The sequence below is a fragment of the Pseudorasbora parva genome, chromosome 8 (genome assembly GCF_024679245.1).
Source record: "Pseudorasbora parva isolate DD20220531a chromosome 8, ASM2467924v1, whole genome shotgun sequence".
Classification (NCBI taxonomy): Eukaryota; Metazoa; Chordata; class Actinopteri; order Cypriniformes; family Gobionidae; genus Pseudorasbora; species Pseudorasbora parva.
Genome location: NC_090179.1, coordinates 39,393,705 through 39,413,270, shown reverse-complemented (window position 1 = coordinate 39,413,270; position 19,566 = coordinate 39,393,705). Strand labels below are relative to the sequence as shown.

General features: G+C 38.2%; 1 protein-coding gene across 2 annotated transcripts in view; it reads left to right on the top strand.

Annotated features, from left to right (window-relative positions):
- The first annotated feature begins 1,888 nt into the window (after window positions 1-1,888).
- The window catches only part of exoc3l2b (exocyst complex component 3-like 2b), a 61,212-nt gene continuing 43,534 nt past the window's right edge, over window positions 1,889-19,566 (top strand). The window contains exons 1-2 of one of the 2 annotated variants that reach the window (XM_067451212.1): window positions 1,889-2,076; window positions 17,181-17,663. In XM_067451212.1, the coding sequence (XP_067307313.1) occupies window positions 17,203-17,663 (461 nt within the window). In that variant the 5' untranslated portion in view covers window positions 1,889-2,076; window positions 17,181-17,202. Of the gene's footprint in view, window positions 2,077-8,578; window positions 8,702-17,180; window positions 17,664-19,566 lie in introns of those variants that run through there. The other variant, XM_067451211.1, reaches the window with a different exon arrangement.

Sequence of the window (19,566 nt, the reverse complement as noted above, 5' to 3'; positions counted from 1 at the left end):
CCAAAGTCTCACATTTCCTCTGCTGCCTTGCCTTCTTCCCATAGTGCATCCTGGTGCCATGTGTTCTCCAGGTAATTGAAGCACATGCACCCGGCCATCCAAGCGATATAAAAGAAAATGTAATTCATTAGATCAGGCCACCTTGTTCCATTGCTCCGTGGTCCAGTTCTGATGCCCACGTGTCCACTGTTGGTGCTTTGCCGGTGGACAGGGTTCAGCATGGGCACCCTGACTGGTCTGCGGCTATGCCGCCCCATACGCAACAAACTGTGATGCACTGTTTATTCTGACATCTTTCAAAACCCAACATTAACTTCTTGAGCAATTTGAGCTGAAGTAGCTCCTCTGTTTGATCAAGTCACACGGGCCAGCCTTCACTCCCTTCGTGCATCAATGAGCCTTGGCCGCCCATGACCCTGTCTCCGGTTTACCATTGTTCCTTCCTTGGAGCACTTTTGATAGATCCTGACCACTGCAGACCAGGAACACCCCACAAGAGCTGCAGTTTTGGAGATGCTCTGACCCAGTCATCTAGCCATCACAATTTGGCCCTTGTCAAACTCGCTCAAATCCTTCCGCTTGCCCATTTTTCCTGCTTCTAACACATCAACTTTGAGGATAAAATGTTCACTTTCTGCCTAATATATCCCACCCACTACAGGTGCTGTCGTGATGAAGAAATAATCAGTGTTATTCACTTCACCAGTCATTAGGTTATGCCTGATGTGTAAAGAAATTTTTTTTTTGGAGTGTATGAGTTTGTGAAACATTTATTAGCTCCTCGAATATTTAATAATGATAAATTAAGATGAAATTATGGATAGATCTTTCTGACGAAAGATGCTCCGCTATCCTGTCAAAAGAGTGACAGCAGAGGGCAGCACTGAATCTGTTCATAACGAATCTATTTTGAGCTATTTTGGTTACACAAGCTATTGTATATGTTATTATATAACACAGATGTGCTTCACTTGACTTACACACCATTTAAGATTAAAAATCAGCTGAAGATTTATTATTCTATAAATTTTGAAGAAGCTCATATTCAGCTTTCATGAACAACCCAGTCACTCAGCAATACGTCTTAGGCCTACTAAAAGAAGGAAAAACATGTATGACAGGTTTAAACCCTGTGCAAAGTTAATATTTTGTATAGTTTGAGTGTAACCACTGTGGCATATGGCATATCATACCATGTGGCCTGTCAACAAAGGGGAAAAAAAGAAACCTTGTTTTTGTTTTTTGTTTTTTTAGATAAAGCTGTGTGAATTCTTTTAAGCAGCAAAGTCATGCTTGTTCCCATGATGTAAACAACATAAATAGCATTCATTACCACAGTGGTGATCAAAGCCCTGCGTCTATAGATCCGTGGGTCTAATACAATGCAGAGTCTCGCTGTAAGAAAACAAACAAACCGCCCCACGCAGAGATCATGCAGGTGCACTCATTGACCCTGGCACAGCAACCCAGCAAGTCTGCCCTGCTTATTTCAACCTACAGTTGGGAAAACACCTTCAGATGTGCTAGGCCTGTGAGGACGATTAGCGTCAACAAACATGCTTCAGACAAAAGCCAAGCGGGACAGGGGACTCCTACTCATTCAGAGCCACTTCCCTCACGCCACGCACCAGTCCTGACCAGTCATGTTAGTCATAAGCACAAGAATCTATGCCAGTCAGTGAAGAAATAAACTGAAAAAAACTGTACTGCATGCATCCATGATTCCCGGAGTAATTAATGGAGTCATAGTGCCCATGATCCCAGAGGCCCAAGAGGTGGTGGGGGAAGCTCCGAGCTGGTGGAAAGGAAAGGGGATGGCCGGCTTCCTGAGGAAAAAGCATCGTCTTTTGCGCTCCAAAACAACTCAGGAAGTGACCATAGCTAGCCTCGGGCTTCAGACGTGCATTCAGTTGGACGACAGCACATGTAGAGTTAGTTACTCTCGAGTTGGGCACTTACATTTATTCCTGACAAACGCACACACAAATACATACACAGATACTAAACCTCTGGGGCACTGGGATGTCCCTGCTCTGAGACTTTCAGGGATTTACCATCGCTTCACTGCCAAACAAGGTAAGAGGAACGCTTTTCTGGTTTGACAGGGCTTTCAGACATTCGATGCATTAAAAATTCCTCATATGACAGGTGCAGGAGTGTTTACAACTTCAGTAGTAGTGGTTTAGATGTCTTGGTTTCAGCTGTTTCACTGGAAAAAGAAAGTTATTCTAATGTCTTGCTGAGCTGAGTGGATGTTGTGTATCGGTCTCAGCATAATGACATTTAAGGCCAAGCATACTTCAATCCCCACACTTTTTGTACACGTCTCGCATTAATACACTCAAGCAAATCTGGAAAGCTGAATTGATCTTTATAGTTGTAAAGTACCTCTTGATATATTTGCCATGGTCTGTGTTGTGATGCTACATAACCATGTGTTCGCATGTGTCAGTTATTGATTCTTATCGCATCACTTTATTTGGGTATCTCATCTCAAAACAATGGCCATAAATCTAGCCCTTGTTATCAGTTGGGTTTCAACTAGTTTCACTTCAGATTTGACTTTGATTATTAGGTGGTGATAAAAATATTATTAAAAATTCAAATACAATATTACCGCAAACTGAGTAAGCCCATCAATGTGCAAAATATATATTCCTAAAAAAGATATGTATTTATAAGGCAAGGGAAAACACACACACACACACACACACACACACACACACACACACACACACACACACACACACACACACACACACACACACACACACACACACACACACACACACACACACACACACACACACACACACACATATATATATATATATATATATATATATATATATATATATATATATATATATATATATATATATATGTATATAAACAACCCTTATTTGATTCTGACTTGTACTTTGTGATATTTTGTAGTTTTGTTCATTTTCGAGGAATTGATTGAGATCAAATAATTTGATCTTGAATTATTTCAGTTTAGTTATTACATAATGTTAAACCATGTAATGTGGAAGAAAAAAACACTGTAAGCCCAAATAAGTTGGCAAAACAAACAAATTCAGGTAATGAGTTGCAATTTTTTTTTAATAAATTCAAAGTTTAAGTAAGCAGAACTGGTAGATTTCAATTTTGTACTCATACATTTTAATTGCTCTTAACTTGAAAATTTTAGTTTGAAAACTTGAACTTTCATTATTATCAAGTAATCTCAATTTAAATATTTTTAGTAGTGGAAATTTAGCTAACTAATGAACAAATTAAGCAAATGCTAAAAGCATAAAGTGGTAACACGATGCTTTGATAACATTAGCATTATAGCAGTATAACAATTGCTGAATGAGAATGGCAATATACAACATTTAACATATACAGAAAACAGAAACCGTTCTAAATTAGCATACCAAAGCATTAAACACTACTAAATATCCCACTTTGCATTAGTCTTGCACAAATAATACATTATACAACACTTAATTTTAGCATTTACTCTCTCTTTCGAGTGCCATGGTAAGGCACTCTGGGAAATAGCCCAGTTTCAGGTAAATTTATGTTTGTCTAAATAAAAAGAAACAGAACTTAAAACAATGAAACAATTCAAATGACTTAAAATGTGTCAGTTGCGTGAACTCAAAAGAAAAAGAAAATTCTAAATACTTGTAAAAGTTACATTGTGTCTACTCCGAACATGAGCGGCGCAACACGACAAAAGCCAACAGAACTCATTATAATCCGTGATGCTGTCTACACTGGATGGGGCGTAAAACACAGACAGTAAACTGTTGCCTCGTGCTATTTATGATGTGCTGACATGAAGAACAAAAGCTTTGCAACGGTCGCATCCAGTGTAGGCATCTTCTAGCTGTTGCAGCGCAGTACAATGCATCAACCGTCGTGTCCGGTGCTGACAGTGTTGATTTGATTGAATTTAATAATAATAATAGATTTTATTTATAACACACTTTTCATTCCGAAGAATCTCAAAGTGCAACAATGGAAAAGGGACAAAATAACAAGTAAAAATATAGAATAATACAAATAATCAAGAAACAGAAAACAGAGCTGATGGTGGAAGTCTGTAAGCTCCGCAGTACACTGTGGTCCACTCCATGTTTTACATGTTTAATTTGAGTTTTCCCTACTTAAACCAATTCATTATTTTGAGAGTGAGGGTTTACAGTAAGATGTACAACATTAAACAGACAACATACATTTGTTTTATTTATTTTTATTATACCAGAAGCACTACAGGTACATACAGTATTAGCTTAGAGAGTGTTGTCTTAGACAAAGGGGGTCATTGGGGTCAAAAAGGAAGCACTTCCATGGAGTTTGATTGGACACGACCTTTGACACCAAAAACAAGAACATTTTCTCCTTTCTTTTGTAGCTGATAAGACTTTTGTTTTGATATAACTTTACACAATTATAAATGCATTTTATTATTTAGCATTTTTCATGTTTTTACCAGAGCCATCAGAACAGAGCCGGTTTAGGTTATTAGTTCCAATGAATATTCTGTCCATTTTTGTTTTAAAAAACAAACAAACAAACAAAAAAACAATCACAGGCACGTTTTCTTATCAAAATGAATCATGAAAGCATATAATACACAATCGACAAAATCTCATAATATATAGAATACTACAATCAGTTTTATACTGTACAAGTGAGTGAAAGCAACACCTGCACCAAGAAGAGTAAACACATGACAGAAAACATGTACGGTGATAACACGACAGCCATAAGGAAAGACAAAGCCGTGCCGTAATCAATCCTTCCTCACATGCTGAGTGACATCTTCCCTCATGTATGTCAACTTAAAACCTCTTAAATTAGCTTTAACCTGACCCTCTCAATGTAAAAGGTTACACTTGTGACGTCCATCCAGTCCATTCCCACCAGCAGATGCCCATGTTCGAGCGAAACGGAATCAGGATGCTACCAGCTAAAACGGGCTCTATAAAGGATAACCCCTGTTCCTCCGCTGGCATTCAGCACACTGGAGCGTGTCAGTGAGGCTGCCGCTGATTGCTCGCTGTGGTCAGGGCTGCTGTTTTAGTGGCATGACATCGAGCCCTTCTCTCAGCTCCGATCCAGAGGGCTTTTCCTGTGGTCCGTATGGAGCACCATTGCAGGATGCAGGACCGTCCCACACTGACCCTTCACTCAGGTGCCTGCATGAGGTTGCATAATAGTGGTGACAAACAGGGATGTGAGCACACCACTTCGGGAGAGAAACCAAGAATGGTGCGCTTTACTGTAATGACAGTAGGACAAGCAGAAATGGAAAGATTAATGGTTGTAATCACATTACATCCTCTTTAAAACACACAAAAGTTTTGTAGGCTTTCGGGAAGACTACAGGTCATACTTACGCATGTTTGTGACCCTGCCCACGGACAGTCCGATCGACAAAGGGTTATTAACAGAACATTTATTGAAAATTGTATCGTACTATGTCTACGCTTCAAACCGCTTACTTAGCTTTCGTTCTGTTCTTCCTCTTCCTAGCAGTCATCCAGTTTAAAATGTTGACTATAAATACAGAGGTTTCTCAGATTTACCATTTTCTCCGCATTTACAATTCTTTGCAGCCTTTAGACACTGCCTTCAATGCGCTGAATTCTTCCCTAGAAACGAAAAGTAACTCCAGCTAAACGTGCACCAGGGAACAATCCAAGTCAAAAAGTTTGCTAAGAAGTATTTCCTACTAAAGCATGGCAGTAGTTAACTGGTTAGCTTATCCATAGCAGTGAAGACAGCCTTTTTTCTCTCTGTTTATTTAGTCAGGTAGCACAAATTTATATTATGTTTTTTTCACCATAACTTTTTACTCAGCCAACTATTATTGAATTTTTCCCAGTGTTAACCCTCCCTCGCAGGTCAAAATGACCCGAAGCCCTAAGAAAGAATTTGTTACTTTTTTTAATTTCAAACACAAAACTCCTCGAATCCAGTCAATTTTTTTTGTGTGTATTATCTTTAAAAACGAGTTTCGGGTCAAAATGACCCGATGGAAGGGCGAGTTAATGCTGGGTAAAAATATATATATATAGGAAAATTATTATAGGAAAAAAATAGACAAAATAAAGAAACAAAATAAATAATAATAAAAAAATACTATGTATGTCAACTTAAAGGAACTGTATGTATGAAATGTATTTCAATGAATCATAAAATGACCCTGATATGTCACTAGAATTTCACACATTCATTTCAAATACGTTTATCACTGTCAACAGTAGTCCGGCCAGGATATTGTCATTTAAAAGTTGTTGTTGCAGCCCTCAACTGATGTTGATGTTGACATATTGTGTTTTGGCCTGAAGCTCCGCCCTCCACCTATTGACAAATCACAAAGTCAGCAGTGTTTTGGTATCCGGGTTGCCAGATCTGCTCTAGTTACCACAGCTTCAGCTACAAACGTTCCTGCTGATCCTGCAGCCAATCTGGCAACCTCGAGTCAGGGGGAGGGGGATAGGGGATAGTGATTGCAGTACCAGTTTTGGCCACAATCCTACATACGCTTCCTTTAATACTGGTAAAAACGTGTATTGAAATGATTTCTCTATTAAAATAAATGATTCAATTGTTTATTATAATAAAATATTATGATTGTATTATTAATTATCTCTTTCTTTATAGATGACACAAATAAATATCTGCCTATATTTTTCAGAAAGGGGTTCTCTTGCTAAGGGATTGTCATGTTTGATTCATATTTAATGGTCATTTGATTTCCATGAAAACTCATCAACTGAAAATGCCCATTTTACAAAAATCAATCTGAAAAACAACTAAAACGTCGCTAAACTGAAGCATGTCAAATAAAATGCAGGCCAGATTGTTCTTTTGAAGAGCTTAGGCTGTTGGGAAATATTTGAAACCTGGCCAAGGTGAACGTCGTAGGCAGAGCAGGAGCAAAGGATGCACCAGCAAACACACACAACAATGACAAAGTTAATGTTATGCGGTACTATTTCCTGCTCCCCAAGCCAAGAATTCACCCCAGTTTGGAGCTTCTCTTTATACAGTCTCTCTTTATTCAGTGCTGGTCTCAGATGTGGCGCCAATTGTGGTTTCCTCATGCACTTTTTGCACCCGACAATCAACAGGAACAAGAAGGTGTTGTCCTTGTTCGGTTTCAACGAAAAGATATTGCATGAATCTTATAACTGATTAGCAGGGAGGTCAAGGTGGACATGGGAAAGCGTGTCCGGAAGATAAGCAAAAAAAGGGTGAAAAATGCTTGAACTCTGACCATGAATGTACAAAATCTATATCTTGTGATTTCCCCCATGCAGCCCATTTGCTCTAGTTTGTATGTTCATAACAAAGATTATTCATTATGAAAAGGTTTTGACCTCTACGAAAGCCCCTGAGGCTCATGGGAGGCGTGACACTCATGGCAATCCTTTGTTTATGCATCAGCGAAGAAGCTTTTCTGTACTGTTTATCATATTGTTGAAGAAAACAGATTTCATAATACTTAAGAAAACAAGTGTCTGGAAGCTCACATTCTTTCAACATGCTTGCGTTCTTTTATTCAGGTCTTGTTCATTTGCAATGTGCCCCCATGACGCACCCCAGAGCGATTTCCATTGTTCAGATAAAATTTATATGCATTTATCTGACTTCCCTTTGGCACGTCTGCTGCCTGATTGTTTTGTCAAATATAAAATGTTAAATTGGGGCAAAAATATAAGAGCTATGAGGTCACAGGTCATTTTTAATGGCCCATGACCCGTTAAATAAACCACATATCCATTTATGTCAGACAAACACACACACACACACACACACACACACACACACACACACACACACACACACACACACACACACACACACACACACACACACACACACACACACACACACACACACACACACACACACACACACACACACACACACACACACACACACATTGTGTTTTTGTGAATTGTGGGGACTTTCCATAGGCGTAATGGATTTTACACTGTACAAACCGTACATCCTATCCCCCTACTCTGCCCCTAAACCTACCCATCACAGGAAACATTCTGCATTTTTACATTTTCAAAAAAACATATTTTATTATGTTTATACATTTGGTTCCCCCACAATGTAATACAAAAAAGTACACACACACACACACACACACACACACACACACACACACACACACACACACACACACACACACACACACACACACACACACACACACACACACACACACACACACACACACACACACACACACACACACACACACACACACTGTAATGAAAAGTTACTTGTGGCAGACTGCCACACTTTTGAAGTCCTTTTGGAGAACCTCTAGGCACCTTTTGAACATTCTTAAAATAATAAAAGTAGTAGTAGTAGTAATATTTTCTATTTTAATTAAATGTCATTTTATTCATAGATGTATTTTGTTCAATTTTATATATATTTATATATATAAATATATGTATATATTTTATATTGCGGTTTACATGCTCTTGTGCAGCTCTTGGACCTGCCCACAAACGAAAAGTAAAAGTCCTGACTGAGCAGCTCATGTCATTTACTCTGAGCGGTGGTGCTGACAGGCATAAGTGGGACGTTCCTCGATTTGAATTGACGTCGCATTATTGCATTTAAATATTTTTACTCTTCGTTCCTGACATGAAGACAGACCGACATGGACTCCGTAAGTTTTTTTTCTCTTTGTTATTATAAAGTGCTAAACTTTCCCTCGGCGTTTATTTAGCTCTTGTGTAATTTGTAACCATGTTAACCACCAGAATTTACCGCCGCAAAAATACAATAACACTGCGTTTTTATTGTTTCAATCTCTGGATTTGGTTATAGAACTGTTAAATGAATGATGTGATAGTCTAGTTTTATTAATATCCAGTAAAAAAAATAAAAAAAGATAATTAAAGGGCGATAATGCTTAACGCTATTCTGTATTGAACAGTTGTAAGTCAATTTCTTTGAATGAAACTAATATTTTCTACATCTCACATGAGTTAAATTGACCTGAATGCAATTTCTACTTAGTTGTCCCAATCCTGTCCTCTCTGTCCTTCAATCTAATCCTTATTTACACATATTTTTGCAACCTCGTCACATGACCATATATAAAAAAGAGTTAGACTGAAGTCTAAACTAGCTGACTTAATACTTTCCCCTTCCTGCTTATTAAGTAAAATATTTATCCTTCCTGTTTTACAAAAGAAAGAAAAGAAAGATCCTCATTCACAGACAATCATATAAGGTCATCTAACATTGTGCTCCTGGTGTAAAGTTAAAGATTTACTCTCAGGTAAAAGATAATGTCCTGGAAAAGCACAAGCCTTTATGGCAGGGCATATTCCAATGTCAAGATGGTCGACTAAGATTTGATAGTGCTAGTTACGTCAAAACAAGTAATCTGACCTTGCGGTGCCCATATAATGCTTTGCTTGTTTTGAGTTCATCTCTAATATAGTGGTGATGAATGATGGCGCAAGGGACCCTTTTAACACTTCAGTCCTAAAGTGAATCTGTGGCTTCAGTGACGTGCCTACAAAAATCTATCTATCTATCTATCTATCTATCTATCTATCTATCTATCTATCTATCTATCTATCTATCTATCTATCTATCTATCTATCTATCTATCTATCTATCTATCTATCTATCTATCTATCCATCCATCCATCATCAGTAATATTGCTCAACATAGCTCTTACATTTAACCAGTTAAAACATGTATAATCAGTACTTTCACTGGACTTGTTAGAGATCACAATCTTGCATTGCCCCATGATTTTGTAGGAGCACTGAAACTTCACCTTGGGGAAAGTCATATGGAGGTTGTCTTTGGCTCTCTCCAACATTCCAGTGCTTTTCCTTTAACCAGAGCCTGAAACCAAAGCTACAACAGAAGCATTTCCTCTGTCTGTCATATATTAAGACCAGTCCTCCCTCCGCTTCTGCGTAACTCATTGCCCATCCCTTCTAAGAGACAAGATGATAGACTTTGACCCTCACTGGCACTGCAGTCTGTGGTTCTGCAAGATTTTGAAATAGTGGGTGCAGTTGAGGAGGATTATGGTGCGGATAAAGTGAGACTAAGCTGATGCATCTAAGATTGTGGTATTTTAGCATTCTCCAGAAGCCATCTTTGACACAAACCAAAATGCACAAAAATGTTGTCTTTTTTTTCCTGAAAAAGCACAATCAATGCTAATACATATCCTAGTTTCGCAGCCAGGCCTTCAGACTGATGGAAGAAGGTCTGGACTCCATCTCAGCTTTCATTGGCCAAGGAGTCCCCAAGAAACCATCTGACTGACATGTAAACCAATCAGTGTTTTTTGTTCTGCATCATGTTTAAGAGCATGAAAATGTAAAGTCAATGGCTTTGTTGGAAATCGCCCCATACTCTGATTCATTATTTCACTCTTAAAGGAGTGAATGAAATCGATTGAGTGAATTCGGACACTAAGGGCCCTATTTTAACGATCTGAGTGCATTGTATGAAGAGCATGGCACATGTGCACTTAAACTGTGTCCGAATCCACTATTGCAAGTTTAACGACGGACCGAACGCCTGGCACGCCCGGCGCATGGTCCAAAAGGGTTGTGCCTAGTCTCTTAATGAGTCATGGGTGTGTTTTGGGCATGACATGCAATAATTCAATCAGAGTCTTATCTCCCGTTCCCTTCAAAAGCCAGTTGCGCATGCACCATGGCGGGTTCGCAATTTACATTTGTCCTTTACTAAAACAATTTAATTATGAAATAAAAAATGTATGTATACCTGCATGATATTGTGCTGTTTGGACCAGCGGTTTGGAAAATGGATGAATGATTGAGCTGTGGGAGCACCATCTTCAGGTCAGATGTGGGAATTCATTTGGCGTGCGACCATCACAGTGCATTAGTATTCTCTAGTCTAGCCATTAAACAGACATCAGCTGTACACTCATTATTGCGGTGCATTAGGTGATTTATTGAGTGCACTCAATAATGTCCACTATGCTTTCGGACAACACTACAAATGGCTGGCTATAGGGGGCGATTTAAGACACAGCCGATGTCCCTACAATAACTCCCCAGCGTGCAACTAATAAATTATTAATTTGAGAACGTTCACAATTAACACGTAATCACAATTAACCTTAAATTGCGTTTAAACCAATTTAGCTTTGTGCGGCAAAAGACAACATTTAATAACACGTTTTTACTCCACACTCTTCATAACGCCAGATGAGCATCAGATGATGTGGCTCTTACACAGAATAAGGCACACAACTAATTATTTCATAGTATTCTATAGAGTGAAAAAGGCTATGTTGATTATCATTGAAGTATAAATATTATACTTTATTATCATGAAATACCAGAGAAGGTTTGAAAAACTCAGATAAATCATATATATTGTCATAGTCGTGTGTTTATTAGTCAAGTTTAATCAATCATAGCGTTTCAATCTTCAGCTTATTCAGCTACAGATAGTATAAAGCCCATAAGGATTTCCTGGAAGTTATTGGACTTTTCCGGGGCAGTACAATTGGAGTTTCGGCGTGAGAGCGCCCTCTGGCTTTCAGACGGAGCAGCATTTACTGCTGATCACAGAGCCATGCTTCACTGGCAAGCTGCGCATAAAAAACACAGCCTTTGCCAAATTGCGTGTGGTTTAATTTCTATCAATCGTGCAGCCCTAACTGCAACCGTGGACTTTGCACACTTTTAAAAGTCCAGCATTTTGAAAATTGAACATTCCCAGAAGTCTTTGTGTGACAAAAATTTTAATTTATTTAAATATGTGTTATCAGCAATTAGCATTCAGGTGTTTTATGTTAAATTTTCTGTTATTTACTTCATGTTTATTGCATTATTTTATGTTTAATACTTTGTGTGTACAAACCCGATTCCAAAAAAGTTGGGACACTGTACAAATTGTGAATAAAAAAAGGAATGCAATAATTTACAAATCTCATAAACTTATATTTTATTCACAATAGAATATAGATAACATCAAATGTTGAAAGTGAGATATTTTGAAATGTCATATAAGATGTCATGTACATATAAGGAACGGGTGAAGGAACTATTTGCAACTTATTTGATCAATTGGTAACATGACTGAGTATAAATAGAGCCTCTCAAAGTGGGAGTGTCTCTTAGAAGTCAAGATGGGCAGAGGATCACCAATTCCCCAATGCTGCAGCGAAAATAGTGGAGCAAAATCAGAAAAGAGTTTTTTAGAGAAAAATTGCAAAGAGTTTGAAGTTATCATCATCTACTGTGCATAATATCATCCAAAGATTCAGAGAATCTGGAACCATCTCTGTGCGTAAGGGTCAAGGCCGGAAAACCATACTGGATGCCTGTGATCTTCAGGCCCTTAGATGGCACTGCATCACATACAGGAACACTACTGTAATGGAAATCACAACATGGGCTCAGGAATACTTCCAGAAAACATAGTCTTACAATGAAACCATATCTTAACATGATCCAAAAGCACAGGCATTTTCTCTGGGCCAAGGCTTATTTAAAATGGACTGTGTCAAAGTGGAAAACTGTGCCGTGGTCAGACGAATCAAAATTTGAAGTTCTTTTTGGAAAACTGGGACGCCATGTCATCCGGCCTAGAGAGGACAAGGACAACCCAAGTTGTTATCAGCGCTCAGGTCAGAAGCCTGCATCTCTGATGGTATGGGGTTGCATGAGTGCAACCCCATATCATCTTCTGGAAAGGCACCATCAATGCTGAAAGGTTTATCCAAGTTCTAGAACAACATATGCTCTCATCCAGACGTTGTCTATTTCAGGGAAGACCTTGCATTTTCCAACATGACAATGCCAGAGCACATACTGCATCAATTACAACATCATGGCAGCGTAGAAGAAGGATCTGGGTACTGAAATGACCAGCCGCCAGTCCAGATCTTTCAGCCATAGAAAACATTTGGCGCATCATAAAGAGGAAGATGCGACAAAGCAACTAAAGCCAGTATTAGACAAGAATGAGACAGCATTCCTATTCCAAAACTTGAGCAACTTCTCAGTCCCCAGACGTTTGCAGACTGTTATAAAAAGAAGAGGGGCTTTGATATGTCATCTATGTTGTATTCTGAATAAAATATTGAAATTTTTAACTTTATTCACAATTTGTACAGTTTGTCAACTTTTTGGGATTTGTTTAGGTTTGTATGACGCTATGCACCGTATATATAAATGAGTATTGGTCATGTTTTTGGACAGGCCACTTATGATGAACTCTGATTTATTATATTTTTCTGAATTATTATGGTTGTCAGAAATCAGTACATTTTAAGGTAAAATATTTGGTAGTAGAGTGGTATACTGACATTATATCACTTCATGAAATATGGTTGCAATTTAATATGACATCTCTTAATACCTCTAACGTGGCAATCTGCTGGTTATTAACTAGATTTTACAGAATACAGTGATATCGCTCATCTGGCTGATTTCTTCTTGAATTTATAACCGTCTTATGTAATACCAATGCCATTGGCTGTAATGCGGGGGGCTTGTCCCTTTTGTCCAGTACCTGTATGAGACAGGAAGAGGAGTTGGTCTGGGAAAGCGGTAGTATGGCTTTTGTATCTTACCCAGTGATCTAACTTGACGTTCCATATTGGCTCGACTGTAAGGTTTATAATTAGGGCTGGAATTTCAGTGGGAATACTGAGAGAGGATGATCTGCAGTCGAACTTCAATTTCTGAAGCCGTGAGACTTTTCAGTCACATTGTTTGTTAGTAACTCATAACTTGTTAATTCCCTTATGGTTCAAGCATAAATTAACACTATTGTTTAGCAGTTAACAGTTTTCTAACTTCTAACTTTCTCCTCCTCATTCACTCCATTTGCTATGTGCTGTAAGTGTCATTCTCATCTAATAATTACATCTCACTGGTGATTCAACAAAAGAGACAGCCAAGTTAAAAATGACATTTCTGTCATTATGTACTCACCCTCATGTCATTCCAAACCTGTATGACTTTCTTTTTCTGTGCGCATACAATTAAAGTCAATCAAATATTGGTTTGGATTCCCACTTCACTTTATTATATGGACAAACACAGTAAACAGAAACATACCTTATCAGACACTTTTCAGTGTATTAAATGTGTCTTGCAAAGTGAATGATCATGAAAGAATAAGCCCTAAATGGTAGGTAACCCATATGGAAAAATCATGCAGACATAATTATTTAAAAGAGGTAGGTAGGAAGCCACAAACAATAGACCCTCTCTAGGAATTTAAAGCTTGTTGGCTATTACACACTTAAATTGGTCTCCAAGCTATTGTATGGAATATGACTTTGATCTCAGAAACCTGTTTTAATATATTTTTTATATCTTGTTTACAATTGTTAAAATGGCAGAATGTGGGTTTCATTGAGAGGAAGCCAGGTAGACAACCGTTAACCCAAAGTTAATCATTCATGAAGTACACAATCACACATATGCAACAGGCTCACAAATTAGCAAACCGGATGTGATTCAGCACTGTTCCTATCCCCGTTTGTCACCAGCCATAAATATCCAAGTGGGGCTATTCTAGCCAAGAAGCCTTTGAAAGAGGCAAACATGTTTTCTTGAAATAGAGTTCGAAGTTGAAGCCTCCTTTTGTTTATTTACAGAAGATTTTGCATATATTAAGGCGTAAAGACGTTAAGTGTCAGATGTAAAAACTTTGGGCAACTTGTCCATAACCAGAAATGTATTTTCATTCTCTGGGCTCATCTGTCATTATTGAATCCCTTTCAGTATAGGATTTTGTTTTATTATTCTTGTGATATAGGCAGGCCCAATATCAAAAGTCCTCATTATAATTGTCTTCAAGATTAACAAAAGGGTGTGATTCAGATCCTGCCATCATAAAATAAGTAATCTTTTAAATAAAACTGTCAGATCTATCTTATCTGTGTTGTTTAATATTTGCATTATTGATACTGCTGCTGAGTTTGTTTAAAACTGTGCAAAACATCAGTCAAATTAAAAGGGGCAGTACCTGGGTCAATGACAAATAAAGAATACAACAAAGAAAAGGACAAATCTTTTCATGGCCATATTTTAACAAAATAAAAAAAAATAAAAAAAATTCTACAACCTGGCGACAATGTAATTTATTATGAAGAAGCTAATTAATATAACGTGGCCATGAATTAATATGTTGTGGAAAAAAATTCTTAATTTGTGGTCACTATAGTGCGGGGTTCGTCTTTGCTCATACATATCTTTATGGACCTTGCTTTGTGCACTGGTGCGCAGTCATGTTGGAACAGGAAGGGGCCATCCCCAAACTGTTCCCACAAAGTTGGGAGCATGACATTTTCATAAATGCTTGGTGTGCTGAAGAGCATTGAGTGCATTAAGAGTTCCTTTCACTGGAACTAAGGGGCCAAGCCCAAACCCTGAAAAAACTACCCCACACCATATGCCCCTCCACCAAACATTACAATGCAGTCATGGATGTACCGATCTCCTGGCAACCACCAAACCCAGACTTGTCCATCGGATTGCCAGACAGAGGTGACAGAAGCGTGATTGGTCACTCCAGAGAACACGTCTCACTGCTCTAGAGTCCAGTGGTGGCGTGCTTAGCACCACTGCATCCGATGTTTTGCATTACACTTGGTGATGTAAGGCTTTGATGCAGCTGCTGGGCCATGGCAACCCATTCCATGAAGCTCTCTGCATACTGTTCTTCTTGGCTGAGTTGCTGTTTCTCTTTTTTTGCTTCCACTTTTACCACTAACAGTTGACTGTGGAATATTTAGTAGCGAGGAAATTTCACAAATGGACTTATTGCACAGGTGGCAGACTATCACTGTACCACACTTGATCTCACTGAGCTCCTGAAAGCGATCCATTCTTTCATTCTTTCAAATGTTTGTCGAAGCGTCTGGATGACTAGGTGATTGATTTTATACACCTGTGGCCATGGAAGTGATTGAACACCTGAGTTCAATGATTTGGAGGGGTGTCACAATACTTTTGGCAATATATTTAAACTTGAATCGATGTGAGTGTAAGACTTAATTTTGGAGTTAGTTCACCCCGAAATTTTTATTCTGTCATTAATTCCTCGTGTCGTTCCAAACCCGTAAGACCTTCTTTCATCTTCAGAACACAAATTAATATATTTTTGAAGAAATCCAGAGCTCTCTGACCCCTCCATAGACAGCTATTTAATTAACACTTTCAAGGTCCAGAAAGGTAATAAAGACATTATTAAACTAGTCCATGACTCCAGTGGTTCAACCTTAATTTTATGAAGCGGCAATAATATTTTTTATGCACAAAAACAAACAAAAATAACAACTTTATTTAGGATTTTAATTTAGTGTCAGTCTCCTGCGCAGTTTAATTTGGGACATTTTGCACTTTTTCACATATTAAAAAGTAGTAACATAGTTTATTAAAAATAATTGTTTAAAGGAAATAATAAAAAGAAACTTAGTAATTAGTTAATTAGTTTTATTATTAACTAATTACTAAGTTTCTTTTCAAGAAATTCATTTTTTAAATTCTGATATCAGGACAGTTGTATATCATCCTGACATTTTGGACTGTATAGCCCCCCCAAAACATCAAAAGTGTCTTTTTAATTTAAATATAGAAAACAACATCATAGAAGGGGAATAATCAAGTCATTGTACAGGTGCTGGTCATATAATTCAAATATCATCAAAAAGTTGATTTATTATGACTTATTTTATTCCATTCAAAAAGTGAAACTTGTATATCATATTCATTCATTACACACAGACTGATATATTTCAAATGTTTATTTCTTTTAATTTTGATGATTGAAATACTGAATTTGGGATTTCCTTAGTTGATATTCTAATTATATGACCAGCACCTTGTGTATGAATCAAATGTTTAAGTCCACATTATGATGCACTATTAATTGAAATAAACAGTTTCACAAATACATAATCTCTCTATTTCTATGTGCATTGTTTTCAAGGAATGTTTTCATAAAAAGTGAAAGCTCATACCAGCATCATGGATATATGCCAGTGTACTGGACTGCATGGCAGTAATTTCCTGTTTGTAGAGGCAGATTGCATCTGTAGTGGCTTACACAGCTCATAATGGTAGTTGTGATGCTGATAGATATGCATTTAACTGTTTTATCTCTCTTCCAGCATATATCCTCCAAGCGCAACCATGCCAGTCCTTAAGAACCTCCCGTCTCGGCTGAAGGGAGGCAGATTTAGCGTGGATTTGGAGACTACACGTAGTGAGTTTATCCTCAGAAAAATGAGTCTTAACCACAATCCGTTTGAGGAGCCTGGCTCAGATGAGGACTGGCCCAGAAGCAACGGAGGTTCACTCCTGGATGGGCGTGTGCCGCGGGACAGAAACCCGTTTGAGGATGAGGAAGATGAAAATGAGGCTAATGAGGTGCGGCGTGGAGGCTCGGGGAAGGGAAGCTCCATCAAAGGCACGCTGGAACGCATGAAGGGGGTCTCCCCCCTCAAGACCCTGGGCAAACTGGGCAAGAACTTGCGCATGTCTGCCAGGAGCAAAGGCAGAGAAACCCCTTCCCCACAGGGCTCTATAGGGTCAGCCTCACCCATGGAGAGGAAGAAGAAGGGCAGACGGAGTTCAGAAGGGAGCTTGCTACGGTATGATGGGTAGGGATGGGGATTGCAAATAATTAAAGGGTTAGTTCACCCAAAAATCGTTCCACACCCGTAAGACCTCCGTTCATCTTCAGAACACAGTTTAAGATATTTTATATTTAGTCCGACAGCATATTCAAGTGTAAGCACACTTTACTGTCTATTTCCAGAAAGGGAAAAAAACATAAAAGTAGTCCATATGTGACATCAGTTAGTTAATTAGAATCTCTTGAAGCATCGAAAATACATTTTGGTCCAAAAATAACAAAAACTACGACTTTATTCAGCATTGTCTTCCGCGTTTGTTTTCAAACCTCAAATAAAGCTTCAAACGGATCTTCAATTCGGATCGCCAATGTCACATGATTTCAGCAGTTTGACACGCAATCCAAAGTCAATACGCTGATTCATGACCGTTTGAATCTTTATTTGAGGTTTGAAAACAAACGCGGAAGACAATGCTGAATAAAGTCGTAGTTTTTGTTATTTTTGGACCAAAATGTATTTTCGATGCTTCAAGAGATTCTAATTAACTAACTGATGTCACATATGGACTACTGATGATGTTTTTATTCCCTTTCTGGACATGGACAGTAAAGTGTGCATACACTTGGATATGCTGTCGGACTAAATATAAAATATCTTAAACTGTGTTCTGAAGATGAACGGAGGTCTTACGGGTGAGGAACGACATTGGGGTGAGTCATTAACTACATCAATTCCATTTTTTGGTGAACTAACCCTTTAAACGCTTCCAGTTCCAATTCCTCTTATTGTTCTTTTTAAGGAATTACTAATAAGGAATAAATATAGAAACGAAATCCAATCTTATTGCTAAATGATTATATTAGTAATACAGTGCATTTTAAAACAATCAATTTAAAAGGTGTCTCCTTACTTTTTTTAGAAGTGGCATAAATGCAAAGTAATTATTGGCATTAAAGGGATAAAATTCTGTCATTGATTACTCACCCTCATGTCGTTCCAAACCCCTAAGACTTTCGTTTATCTTGGGAACACAAATGAAGATATTTTAATTAAATCTAAAAGAGATTTCTGACAGCTACACAACTTTTTAAAAGCATCAAATTGAAATTTTATGCTTTTAAAAAGTTCATAATAAAGATATTAAAACTAATAAAAGTTAATCAAGCATTTCGATTGCTCAAGTTTTCTGAAGAGACTCAGTCGCTCTATGATTTAATTATAGATTTAATTTTGAGTTAATTTAAAAAGTTTACATTTTTCTGCAAGATCTATTAAGGTTTATTCTTGTGTTATACAGCACATTTGAGCTTCTGCAAGAACCAATGAGGTTCAGTGTGCAAAAGGCTCAAGTGATGTGGATCGATACGGAGCATGTACAGCAAGGGGGTAATCTAGCGCTCGGAAAGCGTTCCACCCCTAGGGGCGGCCATTCCTAACCAAGCCATCACCTGCTGTTAGCATCCCATTGACTCCCATTCATTTTTGAGTCACTTTGACAGTGAATAACTTTACATCTGAGGCGTTTAAAGACTCCATTTGTCCATTGTTTATTTCTAAAGAAACACGACAATGCATAAAAGGCTCCATTACCTTGTGTCTTACACTATCGCCCCGTAGAAGCTGTTTTTGTAAAAATAGGCTAACGATTGCGTCATAACCAACGCGACTCTGTCGCACAGTTGAGATATTACCGTATAGACCTGAGGAGACGCTCGCAGGCAATCTTTTACTGTCTATGAGACAGTCGGGGGGACGTGGAGACATAAAGTCTGATAAAGTCAAAGGGAGAAGAATGGGGAGAAGCCGATGGTGAGCCAAAAGCAACGGGAGAAAATATTTAAACAACATGATTCAGCTTTCACTTTCCACATCTACTAGAAGACTCACAGCTGTCAGACAGGAGGCTCACGTCACATCT